Raw genomic sequence first — 17,944 nt, 5'->3', positions numbered from 1 at the left:
GTTCATCCAAAGAGAAACCATGCCTTATTCTCACACCATTTCACCACATTGCAACCATCGTCTACAACCAGCAGACGTTTCCGTATTGGGGCTTTTAAAACGAGATTTAGAATTTCTATGAACGTATGGATGTTATCTAATCCTTGCAAGATAGTCACGTTATATGAAGTAGCGTCATTTGCTAATGAGGCCTTTTTTTCGTGCTTTTTCTATGGAAAATATAATAAAACGATTTGCTAAGACAGGTATTCACCTATTTAATAGAAATGTATTTTTAAATGATGATTTTTTACCATGTTTTGTTACGGATAGACCTAATCCATTCTCATCAACCGATGAAATTGCTGATGCACAATCTTTATTGGCATTAAATGAAAGTACTGGTCTTGACTTACCTTCTACTTCAAGAAATGTTCCATCTACTTCAAGATATGTTCCATCTACTTCAAGAGATGTTCCATATGTATCTCCACAACAAATAAGACCGTGCCCCAAGGCTAGTCCCCGAAAATCAAAGCTAGGAGGGCCCAGAAAAAGTAAAACTACAATTATCACAGACACCCCGAAAAGGATAGACTCATGGAGGAAAAAGAAGTAGCTGCTTGTAAAACATGGAAAATATCAAAAGTCGCAAGAAAACGTATTCAAAGCTTATGTCAAGTATCAAGTTCTGAGATCCAATTAAAATATATCGCTACACGACTCAAGCGATGATGACTTTCCTCTTATTACATTTAATGAAACCAAAGATAAAAATATATTACCAAAAAAATACAAAAAATGAAACAAGTAAAAATCAGACAAAATTCGCTAATGAAAAAAATGAAGAAGATGAGACTTGCAGAGTGTGTAAGGAGACTACATTCAAAGTAATATAGACTGGTTGCAATGTTATATGTGCAAGAGGTGGAGTCACGAATCTTGTGACCTACAAGGAGTTCGCCATTTCTTTTGTAACAATTGTAATTAATGTTTTATATTTTATTTAATGCTTTTAAGTTGTTAATAATATTTTTCATATTTGATGGGTTAAGAATGTATTTTTTTACTGCCAATTTATTTTCTATTTGAAACCTCTCTGCAATAAATATAAGCCTATACAATAAAATGTCCGTTTCATTGCCACTCTCCCCTACATTAGAAATTTCTTTGCTATTCGCTAGTATGATTATTAGGGCTGTATAATACAAAATAAATTTAACTACACATGCTAAAAATGCTAAGACAGATAACTGATTACAAGTACTTGGAATGTTAGCATAAGAGTTAGAAGAGAATAGAGTTAGAATAAGAGCAAGCTCACTCCTAAATAAGCAATAATTAATGCTGCAATTTTCCAAACCGCGGATAGTTTTATTAGACTGAGGGCTGATCTTTCAGTGTTGGGTTAACCTATTTAATTTTTGGGCCACCCAAATATTTATGCTGAATCAGTTTTTCATTACTAGGTTAGCACTTAAATCTGTTTAATTTCATTAAGATTTTAACCGATATCCGTTAATGGTTTAACTCCGAATTTTGTGGTTACGCTTGCGCATAGGTACAGTGAATTAATCAGTGTGTTGCCTGACAGAAAGGAGGTTTCTTTTATGAAGAGATGGTCCAAATGTTCGAAATATACCTCGGTCCTAGAAGTTGAACAGAACCGCTCTCCAGCCTCGGTTATGCAGGACTCTTCCAGCATGGCCACGATGATATCTGAGGCCGTGCTCAAGGGTTCCTCGGACACTATCGCTCTCAATGCCAGAGACCTACCTGCTAAAAAACTGAGTTCATTCGCGGCAAAATACAAAAATTGCGAACAAAAGCTCCACTCTTCACATTTAAAACGCATTTTGTTTTTTGTCGATAGGTCACTCTGATCAAAAGATATCGAATTTTTACTGTCGAGTTGAAACAAATTTTATTTAAAATCGATTTCGCGCCTATAACTGTCATTCAGAATCGGCGGTCGCTTCAAGCGTTGTTTCTGATGGTTCATTCCAGACAAAAAAATGCTAATAAACATTTTTGTTTAAGATTATCTCAGCTTCATTTTTTATTTGAAACATTTTTTTTTTCTACACCGTACTAATTCTTGGTAATCGATTTTTTCCGTTTTCTCCCCCTACGAGGGATGGTTTAGGGGAAAGCTGGGGAGTAGGAGTAGTAACCTTTTTTGCATATTTTTGGGGTCTTAAAAATGACATTCTCAGCGAAATTCAGCTTGTTGGTATGATTTTTAAAGATTCAGAGGCATTTTCGTACCTGTACCTGACGACTGGAGTATATTAGCAATTTGATTATAGTTTATTTTTATGAACGAGAGAGTAATTAGCATAATTTTAACTGGTAGCTCCGACCACTCCATGGGCGTGCTCAAGATTAATTGAAAAATTACTTTGAATAATTGTAAAAAATAAATGAATTATTTCAGTGTTATAAAGTGTTATGTGTATGTAAACAAAAGTGACCTCTTTTATCACACACTATATTAGAACTGACTGGCCTACATTAAAAAGGGTTTTAAAAAATTCACATTTTTTTTAATTTTTAAAAATTACAAAAGAGAAAAAGAGTTTTTAAAACCGTCTAAGGTATGTTAAATAGATGAATAAAAATATTAATATAAAACTTGCAGCTACTTGTTACAAATCCAAATCAGATTCAGAAGATGAACTTTCAGAACCAAGATTTATAATAACTGGCTCGATCATTTTATCAGTAATATTGTCCAGCTTCCACATTTTTTCCTCTTCTTTAATAGTGTGATTTACTGCCTTTTCCCAGTTTTCAGGTTTTACATTATTTACGGCCTCCAAAAACAACTGTTTAACATCATGAATTTTAAAAGTGGTATTTTTTCTTGAAACTTCACTCTTTATCTGTGCCCATACCAGTTCAATCGGGTTTAATTCACAATGATATGGTGGGGATCTAAGTCTGTCATTCCACGATTTTTAGCAATTTCATCAATTTCGTATTTTTTAAATTTTTCTTTATGAAGGGCACACAACGAATAAAGTTCCTTTCTTATAGATCCGGGATGGTACGTAATATTTTTTGAACTCAGCCAATTCTGCAAGTCTTTTTTTAACCACTTGGTTGTGGGCAGTCCTTCTATAAGTCTGGAGTGATAACTTGCATTATCCATTACTATTACACAGTTCTTAGGAAGAAGATCCATCATTTGTTCGAACCATTCTTGAAAGACATCAGCGTTCATGTCTTCATGGTAGTCACCGGTACGAATTGATTCAAAAGTTAATAAACCACCTTCAACAAAACCGTCTGAACTGCCAATGTGTACTATTATCAGCCTGCGTCCCTTTCCTGATGGTGGGTTTAAACCAGTAGATAAGTTATTTACAAAAGCGTGCCTTTGACTTGTAGCAGTTTCATCCTGCCAAAATTTATTTGGTGTATGACCCTCGTTGATCCATGTTTCATCAAGATAAAATATTTTTCTTTTTTGGTTTCTCATTTCCTTTATGGTTCTTAGAAAATGTCTTCTCCATATGACAATATCGCTTCTTTCTAATAAAATAGACTTTCTGGGATTCTTTTTCCAGCGGAAGCCTATTTCTTTTAAAAGTTTCCATAACGTACTTCGACTCATTTCTGGGTAATCCTTATCATCTCGAACTGAGACAAGAACTTTATCCAATGTTGGAAATTCTTGTCTAAAGAAGAATTCATGCACTTTCCGTCGAAGTCCTTCTTTAAAATGATATTCTATTTAAAATTTTGGTTTCCCTGGAGCATTACGTGGCATTTGAAAACTACCACATTTCTCTTCTTTAATAACTCTGTAAATCGTAGATTTCCCAACACCAAGTGTACTGCTAACTAACTCAACGGTCTCATCAACACTTTCACATAAACGTTTGTCTGTAAATGATTTAAAACAATTAAATATTAATGTTTTTTCATTAACTGTTAGAGGACCAATTTTTCGGCGTTTACACGGCACTTCCAAATTTTCCATAACACTAGTATACACAATAAACTGCACCTTGCAACTGAAGTACCTACTTTTAGAGAACTGTTAAGGATTTTGAATACGCCACTTGGACCTTCCTATATACAAAATGGAAAAACCCACTATCACATTTTCTGTGGAATAAGTTTAGAAGGTAATTATCTAGTCAATTACTGTCGTAGATTCCTGAAATTAAAGAATTTCATGTTTGATTGTTGAAACCCTTACTTCGTGGAATGCACTCATTTCAGATAAAATAAAACGTTTTATTTTATATAAAGAATTAAACTTTATTTTGCAAATAGGCAAAGAATTAAACTTTATTTTGCAAATAGATAAAATAAAACGTTTTATTTTATCTAAAGAATTAAACTTTATTTTGCAAATAGGTAGGTACTTATTAAACTTTTATTGGTTATATATAACCAATAAAATAAACATCTTACATTTCTTGCAAATTCATTAGTACCTGTTAACCTCCATCACTCCGACACTGGCAACCTTATTTAGGGATTAGTAACCCTCACAGCTATTGTATTCTATTCTGCTCCAACCTTTATACCTGGTGGTCATACTCAATTTAAAATTGTTTTCCTATATACTTCTGTAAACTTGTTGACAAATATCTGTTTTTCATTGAGTCACCCGTATCAACAGTTTAGGGATTTGCATACATAATTTATTGTTTTATTACTCTCTCATACATAAAAATACACTATAACAGTTTCACCTGAATTCAGTGGTTTTCAATATCAAATAGGCCAAAAAGGGTGAACCGGACTATAAATGTGAAACATGTCTAAATTTTCGTTATAAGTGAGGTATAAAAAATGAAACTATTATAGATATAGATATATGTATTAACAAACTATTATAGTTGTGGTTAACGGCATATCGCAATGTATTATCAAATTCTTTTTATTAATTTTAAACATAATGAATCGTTTTTTAAATCTACAATCAATACTTACACCTCTTTTGGTTTCCAATTGATGCAAATTTTTTGAAGCAAAAGGAACGGCAAAGAATATCCTATCTCTGCTGGATCCTTGAATGGGACTTAAATAAGAATACAAGGTTCCCGAAGGTTCAAAATAATACTCTTTAACATTAACAGTTTCCTTATCGATAATACAATATCTGATTATTTTGTTTCCCGCTAAATATTTCGACGTTACTGGCAAAACAAACAACCGCAAACAAGTTTTAGAAGCAACCAAAATAAAGTCTGCAACTTGTTGTTTTACTTCTACGTGACATGTAACTTTCATTTGAGTTCCAGGTACACCCTAAAATAAAAAAAAATATACATAGTGTGCAGAAATAAGTGTTACGTCCCCCCTTAATAATTTATCTATATTAGAAGCCACAGTTAGAATGCAGTGCAGGTATGATGGGCAATGAATTTCTTACGCAAAACGGCCGACAACGTTGCCGGTTTGTCCCGAGCGGCGCGTCAGGACCGGATTTAAGAATCATAGCACTGGAATATACGCGCACACTAGTGGCCAAAATTCTGGAAACTTTTCAAAAATTTTAGTTTTGTTATCAGCATTCCTCTTTTTCACAAGACTTATGTTATTTATAAGTTTATCTATAATTTTCTTACAGCGTTTTATGCTTCTACTTAATATTTAACGTCTATTTTAAGGGGGAAAATCCTCCAAAAATATAAAAATAAATAAAACAACAGCCGTTAGCTATTAGTAGATATATTTAAAAAAATGGTACAATGATTATTATCAACAAAATTAGTATTTGGTAGGATAACCTTTGTTTTTTAGGACAGACTCAATTCTGCGAGGCATGGAGTTGACGAGACGAGCCAAATCTTCTGGTGTAATAACTCTAAACCAGTTTTGAATAATGGCTTCTATCAGTTCTCTCTTGTTGCTTGGGTTTCGGCGTGATACTAAGACTTTCAGCCTTGACCATAAATTTTCTATTGGATTTAGATCGGGACTGTTTCCAGGCCAATGTAGAACAGTAACATCATGGTTTCTCAACCATTCCATGGAAGTCTTAGCCGTATGACAAGGCGCTCCATCCTGCTGGAAGATGCATTGTTGGCATCCCCTTAGAACAAATCTCTGATAGTCGGCAGCAGTTTGGCTTACAGTATCTCTTCCTGATATTTTTTTGCATTAATATTGCCCTCTATTACTGCTAAACGTCCAACTCCATTAGTGGTCATGCAAGCCAATACCATGACTCCGTCACTTCCAAAGATCGAGATTTTGGTTTCATCACTCCAAATTACTTTACTCCATTGTTCTTCTGTCCACCCTCTGTGTGAAAAACCCCAATCAATGCGTTTTTGCATGTGTTTTTTGTTCAGGAACGACTTATTTTTAGGAATTCGTGCTCGTAATCATTTTCACACAACTTTCTTCTGATAGTGTGGTCCAATATTTGTAATCCAGTTGATTTGACAATACCTAATTTTGTGGCGCCACCACCAAATTTGTTTGCTATTTCTCGATAAGTGTAACCTTCTTCTCGAAGGATAATTGCTTTGGCTTTCCTTCCTGGCGACTAGTCAACACGTTTTGGGTTTCTGGTTGCCATTTTCGTTGAACTGACGCTGATGAATTCCTCTGACAATTAAACAATATCACCTTAGTAACAACTATCTGATGTCACTAATAAACACCGGAAGCCACACGAAACTGTACTAAAGGCCAAATAGCCGCTTCCAGTTGGGTTACTGACTGACTAGCAAAACCCTGACGTAATACAGTATTGCCAATGTTGCCATTCACAAATCTCGGATTTTCGGCGTTTCGCTTGAATCTGGTTCCATATTTTATTAAATAATGATGTTAATAAAAAAAGAGTAAGAAATACATAAAATATTATGCTTTTTATTATTTCTTGCTTTTTTTCTTTAAAGCTTCTTGTATAGCTTTTTGTGAAGCTTAACATCCTAATTTTTTAAACTTCTTTGTAGTTAGATAACATAAATTGGATTTAGTACAAGAGACAAAATAATTGGAACTAGCCAGGAAATAGACGATTATATATTATTGAATAGAGGAGGTAGTAACAAATTACTGGGTAGAGGTTTTATAATAAGTAAAAAATTGAAGGAATATGTTTCTTTAAAGAAGTATCGGATCGGATGTGCATCCTTAAATAAAAAGTAAAAATCAAAAGATAACCCTTGTAAATACATACAACCTTGGAAGAAAAGGAAATAAAGTGCAATTTTATTACAAATTAGATCAAGTATATGAGGCTATACCCAAGTCTAATATAGGCAAGCACAGTTTCCATCTAGATACCAACGGAAATGGATATTTCCTGGTAGATTTTGCTAAAGATAAGGGAATTATAATAAATAGTACGTACTACCAATCAAGACATTTATAAGGCAACATAAAGATTTCTGGACAGCCATACAGTCATCTAGTTTAACCATGTTTTAATTAAGAAAAATGATGAAAACTGCACAACAAAGGTAAGAACATATATAGGACTCGATATGGACTCAGACCACTTCGAAACAAAAAGAAATTAAATCAGATTACAGACAGAAAGTAAGCAAACGGTGATTGAGCAAATCATTAATAACAAATTAAAGAGCACAACAGATGAAAATAATTTGAATGCATGAGGGAAACAATAAGAGATGTAAATAAGGAAGCAGCAAATATTTCCAGCACCAATGACAACACAAAAAAAAACAAAAATAATGATTTGATAAAGAATTTTGATAAGAATTGGAAAAGCGGGCCATGTACGATTAAAAATGATAACCCAAGAAACAAGAAAAGCACAGAAAAATTACACCAAGCAAAGAAATAAAACCAAAAAACTACTGCAAGAAAAAAGAAAATATGAAGCTAAGCTGAAAAAGATGAAGGAAAGCTATAAAAATAATAAAATTAGGTATCTGTATCAATTGATAAAAAATTAAAAGAGAGGACTCCAGCCGAAAACTGTACATTATAAAGACAAGAATGCAGAAGTCGATATGGGAGAAATTAAAATGTTAGAACACTGGAAACAGTACATTGAGGAGCTTCTAACTGGAGTTGAACACATAGATGATAATAAAGGGCAAGTAATGGATCTAGCAAATAAAACACTAAACCATCAGAACGAAGAACAAGCTACGAATATAAGCCAAATGCAGAATAACGGTATTGACTCATGGGAAACAATTTTCAATATAAAAATATAATATAATTACCTCTATTATAAATATATCTCCTGTTTTATGATCCGCTGTTACCAAAATTTGTCCATGTTCAAAAAATCGAATTTTATCGATTGGCTTTTCAGACAAATGAAAATTACACATGGTTGTTAGTTTTAATGGATTGTAAATTGAGACCAATTCGACCAAACCATTTTGGAAAGTTACTGCCAAGTATGGGTAGATTGGGTTTGCATCTATTGTTGTAGCTGCTGATTTTAAGATCATCATTGACATCTAAAATTGTGTGTGTTTAGCTAGTTAGTACATAATATATAAATATAAGAAAATATTTTTTTTAATTTTGATTACCATAATCATTATTTTCACAAGAAAAGAGCAACGTTGGCTTATGAAAGAAATAAGTAACAGTTCTTTGGTTTCTTAAGAAATATTGAAGAAAATAATAAGAGTAAAACAGTGACTGTACTATAGAGATAAGCAAGAAACGTAACCTAAAACTACTGTGCCATTCTTACTCGCACGGAGCATAATATAATTCTAAACAGAACAATTATATTCCATTTATATCTCAAATTTTGCGCTCCGGCCACGAAATCGGGAATAGTTAACGGGAAGAGAAGAAAGAGTGGCGAACGTTTTCGCCAAAGAAAATTAATTTGGCTTCTTCAGGGCTGAAAGAGAATAAATTATAATTAGCTACCATATATTATCTGTTAAAACATTATTGATCTTACCGTAACTTAGAATTGTAGAGTTAGAATATTAAAAAACTTTGCTAGTAACATACTTTTTTTTTTTTCTTAAGGTTTGAAATGTATGGTAGCTTTGAACTTAACACGCAAAGGTATACCCAAGGTTAATCGAAAAACCCAATGTAACTACATTGTTACCATACCATACATTTCAAACCTTAAGAAAAAAACTTTTTTTGCACATAGTAACAGAAAACACCACTATGTTACTAGCAAAGTTTTTTAATATTCTAACTCTACAATTCTAAGTTACGGTAAGATCAATAATGTTTTAATAGATAATATATGGTAGCTAATTATAATTTATTCTCTTTCAGCCCTGAAGAAGCCAAATTAATTCTCTTTGGCGAAAACGTTCGGCGAAACAATTGATACTCATTAGAGTCTTTCTTGCAGATTTCCCCAATATTTAAGAGTTTACTATTTAACTTATCTGCAAAGATTAAATTTCTTTTCTATATAGATATATATATATATATATATATATATATATATATATATATATATATATATATATATATATATATATATATATATATAATATAATTAGAGACGATAAAAACACACAAAAAAGGTAATTCAATAAACATAACCGATACCTCACCTGTTCTCCTGTCTCAACTTTAAATACTAAAAGATTAGTTTGTTTTCTTAGCGCCACTATGTAGTCTCCCAAAGGATATATCATACAAAAGTCACTGATTGCCACTGATGTACTGGTTAAAGAAGATGCTTCCTCGTTTTCTGTTAACTTCATTAATTCGCCATCTTCATCGTTTACAATAAGATATTCTGATCTCACCGATGCAATTCTGTTTACTGGACGATCAAGATTAATGGTCCAATCACAACTCCAAGTTCCGGATTTTTTATAGTGCTACAACACAAGTATAGTCTACAACTATTATTAATTAAAAATTAAACAATATTTAAAAAATAATCCAAAATATAATTTTTATAAACTTTATAAGTGATTTAAACGAACTTATTTAAAGTAGAAACCAATAATCTCAAGGGATAATTTGAATTTTTCTTTATAGTTGTCGAGAAAAATTCATAACTGGGCTGTTAAATTTAAATGGTTTGGTTGGTACTTTGCTCACTTCTACAGAATGATATCTACTACCTAAAATTTTTATTAAAAACGTATTTTATAATTTAGACTTGATACTGCAACGAAAGAAAAGAAAATGTACTTTGCTACTTCAGCTGCATGGTTTCCACTTTTGAAACTGAAATATTTGGATTTAATGTCAACATGTCTGACATAGTGGATTGTTTCACTCGGGTGAGGATAAGCCTCACCAAGTATATGCACATGTCCAAAATTTTCAAATGTATTACTTAGTAATCAATTTTTAGCAAAGCCTGCTATATTTTTTAACATTCTTCACATTTTTTACACGTTCAAAAACTCGATCAACTGCTAAGTAACTATCTTTTTCTATCGAGAATGTAATAATGATTGTTATATTCCAAATATGTGTAGGTATCCTGAAGTGCATTTGAATTTCGTCTCATCTTGACGAATCAGGTTGTTCTTGTTGTTTATCAGAATGTTGATGAGTTTTTCTCCTCTTATTTTCTACCTCTAAATAATATGTACCTTAGGTTGTCTAACTATTCATCCATAACGAAAATCATAGCTCAGAAATGATACATTTGATTTCAACTAAACGCAGTCAATAGGTCTATATGGCTCAATCCAAACGATTTTGGGTCCAAGGGATCAAAACAAGACTTACTTAAAAATTGAACCGTAAATATAAAAAAGTGGGGTTTTATGGAAACTTTATCTATTCTCCCGTCAAATCATCCTTAATAGATATTTTCTGTTTAATATAATTTTGTAATTTTTAATTAAGAAATATGAAAACATTGTTACGTCAGCTCACTTGCTCCGTCACTGATCACTGAAAACGCGATTCCGATGTTCTGGCGTCACTAGGAACCTGACTAAACGTTAGAAGAAGCTGCTGCTTCGAGATGATTCCACACTGTTCAGATCAAACCGGTCGAACGATTTCAAGCAAGACTTCACGGCTTCGAGAGATGTCTGGAAGCATATGCGCACAATATAAATAAGAGAAATTAAATTGTAGAAGTTAGTCAATAAAATAAATTTGTAGATTTAAGTAATAAATGTTATAAATTAATTGTATTTTTAGTGTTAGAATATTGTAAATAAATTAAAACAAACTTTATAATAATTATGTTCTTGCATTTCTTCTTGTAGAAGAATAAATAATATGCGAGCAGTTGACTAGTTATGGGGAATTTAAATGATAAGATATTTTCACTACACTATTTTAGTGGCTCAAAAGCTGCATGAAAAATGGAAAGACCACCGGCATAAACTGTCAGAAAGGCAAGAATTAAGCAATCTTCTATTAGGAAAACTAAACAACGTCTACTTGGGAGGCTTGAGATTTTCAGTTTTTATTCAAAATTTTTTAACAGAAATTTGGAAAATCCTAAGAGATTACTTCTGGCAAATTTAGAAAGTAACTTTTTCGATAGAAAACAAATTTCAAGGATATTTCGCCGAAATACTGAATTGCGGTTTATTGTTTTATTTACAAAATCAAAAGAAATAGGTAAGTGTAGTGTTTGAGTCCATATAGAGTAGATAAATAACCAAAGACGTATAATTTTTCACGTTGGAGAAATTTCTAGGCAAAATTTCTCCAGTTCTTTCCTAAATTAGTTCCATTAATTCACCCTGTCATCGGACGAGTCTCCAGGTCAGGAGAAATTTGCACAACAGACCTTAATAACTTTGCTTCCTTATTATTAAAATTGCTATGAAAACGCTTGCAATCTGTAAAACTAAGGAAAAAACATTATCATTATATTTATATGTTAATCCCAGCAACTAGCGATCAGTCACGTATTTATGCCATTTTTACCCATTTTCCCGGCATTCGAGATTTTTCATCGGTACAAGTAAGTAATTGAAACATTTTTTGTATATAAAAATGATATGAGACATGAATTCAAATTTATTTTTGTTTCGCTTACCCTAATAACTTTATCTGGTCCTGCCACAACAATGCCACCTTTATACCAAGTAAGACTGGGTATTCCACTTCCTTCTAAATTTACCTCTATAACTCGTTCTAATCTGAATTCAAAATCCACCTACAAATTATAAAAAAATAAAAATAAGAACTAGTAAAATCAAAATTACTAAAATATATGAAAGCTTTGACAATTTTTTCATATTACCAATAGTGTCCTTTTGCTCGAATATTGAGACTATTTGTCTCAATACTACTATTTTCGTTCTACGCAGATGTTAAAACTGTTTCTGACCAACTTAAGACTAGAGATCTCACCATTCTGATGGGTGACCTTAATGCTAAGATAAGAAAAGACGGACAAAGTAACATTATTAGAGATTTTGGACTGGGTGATAGAAAAGAAAGGGGGAACAAGTTTGGTAGATTGGTGCAGGTAAAAACTTATTTTACTCGATTTATTTGCAAATAATTGTTGTATTATTGCAGGTTGGTTCGGAGAAGCCAATGGACTTTTTGAATTTTCTGTTGTCTACAGAAACATTGCAGTTGATTGTAAATCAATCTAAGTTGTATGCCAGTCAGAGTGGAGTACTTCTGAACATTATAGTGGAGGAGCTAAGGGCTTTTCTGGAGGTATTAATAATTATGGATTTTAACTCTTTGCCGGCTATCCCTAAATATTGGTCAAGAGACCCAAATTTCAACAACCCTCGTATTTGTAACATTTTCCCTATAAAAAGGTTTTTGCGAATTTTAAGGTTCATTCATTTGAACGACAATGGGGGAATGCTGCCACGTGGTGATCCAGGTTATGATATGCTGTACAAAATCCGCACATTAATCACACGGCTCGATAAAATCTACAGCAAAAGCTTAATACCAAGCAGAAATATCGCGATCACGTCGAAAAGAGATTTAAAGTTTGGGCAATGGCATGTGCTGAAACAGGATATTTGTTGAAGTTGAACGTTTATCAAAGTAAAACAGCGATAAATCCGGAGCATACATTTGGAGAAAGAGTTGTAATTGAATTATCAGAGGCACTACAGAATAGAGGCTTCTGTTTATACTTTAATAATTTTTTTACAATTCCCCTAATGAAAAAACTCCTGGATAGAGGACTGTTTGGATGTGGGACAATGAGGCAGAACAGAAAGTATTTCCCGAAGGGCGAACTTCTTGAAGACAAAAAATTAGCGATGAGTAAGACTGATTTCGCAATATGTGGTGATGTATCTGTCGTGAAATGGAAAGACATAGGTAGTAAACCTGTTACAGTATGTAGCAACTTTCACAATGGTGGTGATAAAAGACACGTTCTTCGGACCAATACAAAAGGTATCAAAGAGAATGTTGTTTGCCCGATGTCTATAGTTGACTATAACAAAAATATGGGTGGTGTGGATAGGTTTGATCAAAGGATGGCGGTCTACAACATAGGTTGGAAGAGCCGTAGGTGGTGGATGAAGCTCTTTTATTATATGATTCAGACAAGTGTGGTTAATTTCTACATTCTTTATGCATTGGGAATGAAGAGAGAAAAAAGCCCCTCAGCCACCTTCAATTTCGAAGCAAGTTGGCCGAGGAATTGATACAAGAGTTTTCTGCCAGGAAAAAAATGGGACGCTCATTGTTAGTGGCAGCAACGGACAATATAGGACATTTGGCGACGAAAACTACGTCACGGCGTTGTGCTCAGTGTAGCAAAGTGGGACGGCATAAAAGAACTTCAGTCAAATGTTCAAAATGTGAATTGGCATTGTGTATTGAATGCTTTATACCATATCATCAGTAACTGTAAATTTCTAAAAATAAATAATTTCTTTCGCATATATATTGTATTTTATTTGTGGTGATAAAGGAACCTGTAATACCAGTGAATTTTAAGAATTTTTTTGTTGCAAGCAAACACTGGTAATACGGTTTACCACTGTTTTTTGACAGATTGACATATAGAAGTAATTCAAAATGACCTTCAGTAGCCTGTTAAAGGATTAACCGGATAAAACAACAGCGATCTTCTAACAAACTAACTAAGAAAAGATGGCTTTTTTATAGATCTTCCAGGCCGAACAAGAACGTCATAGCTTAGAAACCTTAGGTTTAACAGATCATTTGCATCTCTTTTTCGAGCTGCTGTCAACAAAATTGGGATAACCGAGCAGGGCACAGGAACAAAAAAAAAGTTCATATTTTTAGTTTATTTTTTGTGAATTTAGTTAAACAACTATTTAATATAAATATATAATATGGCATAACTTACGGTGTACATATTTCCCTTTGTGTCGCATATAAATAGTCCCCCTTCTGTTGTCCACATGGCATGAGTAAAGAAAGACAAATTGTCCACATGCGACACCTGTACTTGACGTTCGCCTATCACTATTTCTTTGCAGCATGTGTACAGATCCCAGAAGTAGACTTCCTTAGTATCGACGCCCAATTGAACCATGTGGACAGGTTTGTTCCAGTTACATCTAGAACAATTATTGCAATATTTTTATTCACTTCTTATATAAAACTGATCATATGTCTACAGTATATGATAAGACCGAAGAACTTCCACCATTGTCAATAATTAGAATCCCGTCAAAAATAATGGACAAGTACCTTAGTTAGCTAGCCCAAAAAATTATTTATTTAAGTAGTAATAACGTTCAAAAAATAAGATGTGGCAATTGTTTATATATAAACAAGGATTTCCACAGTTTTCACTGTATTCCTTCACTCAACCGTTTTCTCCAATTTTTCCTGTTTAGCCAGTCCCCTTCCTGTAGATTTCTTCTACTCATTGCTTCGTCCACCTCATCTCTGAAAGATCTTCGGGGTCTGCCTCTCTTTCTTCTTCCTATCGGGCTCCACTCTGTTATTCTATTTATCCACCGATTTTGGTCTGCTCTTCTGACATGTCCGTACCATGTTAATCTCTTCTGTTCGATGTAGTCTATTATGTCGGAGTTCATTCCCATTCTCCTCTTAATCTCCATGTTATTTATTCTGTCTCTTCTTGTTACTCTGCAGCTTCTCCTTAGGAATTCCATCTCTGTTGCTCTTATTTTGTTTTTGGTTTTCTTATTTATTGTCCAATTTTCACACCCATAAGTGAGGATACTTCTTGTCATGGTATTATATATTTTTTTCTTTGTTTTCATGCTGATGTTCTTATCCCATAGTACCGGGTTCAATTTTCGTATGCAGTCTCTTGTTTGTCCTAGTCTATTTTTTATCTCTTCCTCCGTTGTTCCTTTGTTTGATATTATGAAACCTAAATACTTATACTTGTCTGTTCCTTTGATTTGTTTACCTTCGTCTATTTCCAGCTGTTTTATTTCTGTATTCTCCGTTGTTAGGTATTCAGTTTTCTTTAGGTTTATTTCCATCCCATTCTTTGTATATTCCTGCTCCAGTTTTCTCATCATAAAACTGAGGTCATCCTCGTCTTGTGCGATCACTATTTGGTCGTCGGCAAAACTTAGCGTATATAGATATTCGTTCCTTACTCGTATACCCATTCCTTCGCACTTTCTTTTCCATGGTTTCAGGGTTTTTTCCAGGAATATTTTGAACAGGGTGGGGGATGTGGAGCAACCCTGTAGTAGTCCCTTTGTCGTCTTAAATGGCCTGCATATTCTATTGCCCGTTTTGATAGCTACTTCGTTATTCTTGTAGAGTGCTTTTACCGCGTTTATTAATCTTCCTGGAACTTCGATGTCTTCCATTGCTTCCCATAGCTTGGTTCTAGGTATTGAGTCATATGCCTTCTTAAGATCAACAAAAGCCAGATGGACGGATCTATTTTTGGCCATTCTTTTTTCTATTAGTTGTTCGACCGTGTAAATGTGATCTAAGCATGCTTTCCCCGCTGTGAAACCTGCCTGGTCTTCTCCGATTTTATCTTGTATATATATTTCTAATTTTTCCTTTATGGTCTTTCCATACAGTCTGCCTATAGACGATATAATGCTGATTCCCCGATAGTTTTCGCAGTTTTTTCTGTTTTTCTTCTAATTGTTTAACTAATCATAATTATTCAAATTAATATTTTGATTTTTAACTCAGTCTGCGATGTGAGTTGGTGGATTAAGTAGATCAGAAACTACCGTTGTCGGTTAAAAGAATACAGACAAAGATTGGGCGTACAGTTAACAACCTTACCAAGAACAAAAGACTGTCAGAAAACGCTAAATGATTTAACCATTGCGATATGAACAGACCAGGCGCTTTTCAAAATCCGTTCAATGAGCTTGTTAGATGTATATTATGTTCCTGTCCAGAAATCAGCTAGACAGGAACTGGTAAAGTGTGGAAAATGGAAACTATAAAAGTTTTTACAGCTCTGATACTAAAAACAAGACTTTTATCGGAAATGACTTTGTGTCACTACGTCACTAGACTGTGTATCCTAAGACTAAAAGAAACTTCTTCAACCACAGCGTTCTTAATGTGCGTGGTCTAACAGAAGAATAATGCCCGGGATGCACTTATCATACAGCACTCCGATCATATATAGTTCTGTGACTGAGTACTCTTCTGTATAGAGGAGAACGGGGTGTATGACGGTCACTCAAGGGAAACGTACTGTGAGTGATGCGATAAATTATATTTTATTGAAGTTTCCAGTGAAATGTGTTCGTTTGTTATTTGGCTATGTTATATTGCTTTATGTTATATGATTATGTTGTATTGTAGGATGGGAACTGCTTCTTTGACTTTTCTCATTACATGAAAAAAAAAATTACAAAAAATACAAAAGAAGCTAAAGTAGCATGGCTTTTCTAATACATTACTGGTCACAGTAACTTTTTTACACTTACCTAATAAGTTGTTCTCTTGTATGCATGTTAGTATCAGACTGTCCTAGTTTTTTGTTTGTCCTCCAATTCCAGACGGTAATTGTAAATTTAGGTAATTCTCCCAAGGTTATAAATAACGAAGTTTCTGCAAATGTCATGCTTATGTACCCTTGAGAAAAAGCTTCTGCAAATATGAACATGTATTAGTAGGTAAATACATATACAACTGATCTTATAACAGATCCGGAAAAATCGTTTTATATGCTGGCGACACTGCCCTACTTCCCACAGGACTTCCCTACCGCAATAGAACGGAACGTCCTCTATTCTACAAAGGCCATAAGTTTTGCCGAATATTTAAATGCACGTCATCTAACAAATCAGGTAAAAAATTTTGAAGGAAATGTAAGTAATCAGCGCCATTTAAAGGAGCAGGCAATTCCATAGATCCAAGTAGGTAATCGTTAACTACTCCAATCCAGACGTTTATGCTTAACCTATGCTGATGCTTAAATTCTTGAACACCGTGGGGATTGTCACCAACGTATAAATAATAATGTTCATTATGTACATTAAAAATTCCATTTTTTGTTCAGGAGCTCAACGAGGACGACTCTGATCGAAGAACGAAATTTTGCGAAGAGATGATGAAGCGATGTAATAATGACCCACAATTTGTAAAACATGTAGTATTTTCAGACGAAGCAACATTTTACTTAAATGGCACTGTTAGTAGGCAAAAATGCAAATATTGGTCAGATTCTAATCATCATTGGAAGATGGAAGCGCATACGCAATATCCGGAAAAAATTATTGTTTGGACAGGAAGTATTGGCAATAATATTATGGGGCCATTTTTTATTGAAGGAACGTTGACTGCGGAAGAATATTTGGAAATGTTTTAAAACGATAATATTCCTGCAATCGCCGTGCTATATCCAGATAACCAAAATACAAATATGCTTAGTAATTTGATATGGTTTCAACAGGATGGCAAACCACCCCATTATATGATGATTCTTCTTCTTTCAGTGCCTATTCGTTCCGAATATTGGCAATCATTCTGGCTATAATTATTTTATTGACTGATGCTTTAAATAGATTCGTTGTTGTTGTGGAGAACCATTTCCTCAGGTTCTTCAACCATGATATTCTCCTTCTCCCAATTCCTCGCTTTCCGAATACTTTACCCTGTAGGATTACCTTCAGTAATCTGTATTTAGTGCTGTTTCTCATTATATGTCCGAGAT

The 17,944-nt window shown here is 33.7% G+C and overlaps 1 protein-coding gene across 1 annotated transcript in view; it reads right to left on the bottom strand.

Moving 5' to 3' along the window:
• The window catches only part of LOC140439297 (cilia- and flagella-associated protein 43), a 62,176-nt gene that overhangs the window by 42,766 nt on the left and 1,466 nt on the right, over window positions 1-17,944 (bottom strand). The window contains exons 3-8 of the mRNA XM_072529123.1: window positions 16,716-16,878; window positions 14,165-14,378; window positions 11,900-12,019; window positions 9,483-9,755; window positions 8,157-8,399; window positions 4,933-5,250 (exon numbers count right to left, since the gene is read on the bottom strand). Coding sequence (XP_072385224.1) covers window positions 4,933-5,250; window positions 8,157-8,399; window positions 9,483-9,755; window positions 11,900-12,019; window positions 14,165-14,378; window positions 16,716-16,878 — 1,331 coding nt within the window. The remainder of the gene's footprint in view (window positions 1-4,932; window positions 5,251-8,156; window positions 8,400-9,482; window positions 9,756-11,899; window positions 12,020-14,164; window positions 14,379-16,715; window positions 16,879-17,944) is intronic.

Source organism: Diabrotica undecimpunctata, chromosome 4 (genome assembly GCF_040954645.1).
Source record: "Diabrotica undecimpunctata isolate CICGRU chromosome 4, icDiaUnde3, whole genome shotgun sequence".
In the NCBI taxonomy this organism is placed as follows: domain Eukaryota; kingdom Metazoa; phylum Arthropoda; class Insecta; order Coleoptera; family Chrysomelidae; genus Diabrotica; species Diabrotica undecimpunctata.
This window is presented reverse-complemented; position numbering and strand designations above follow the sequence as displayed.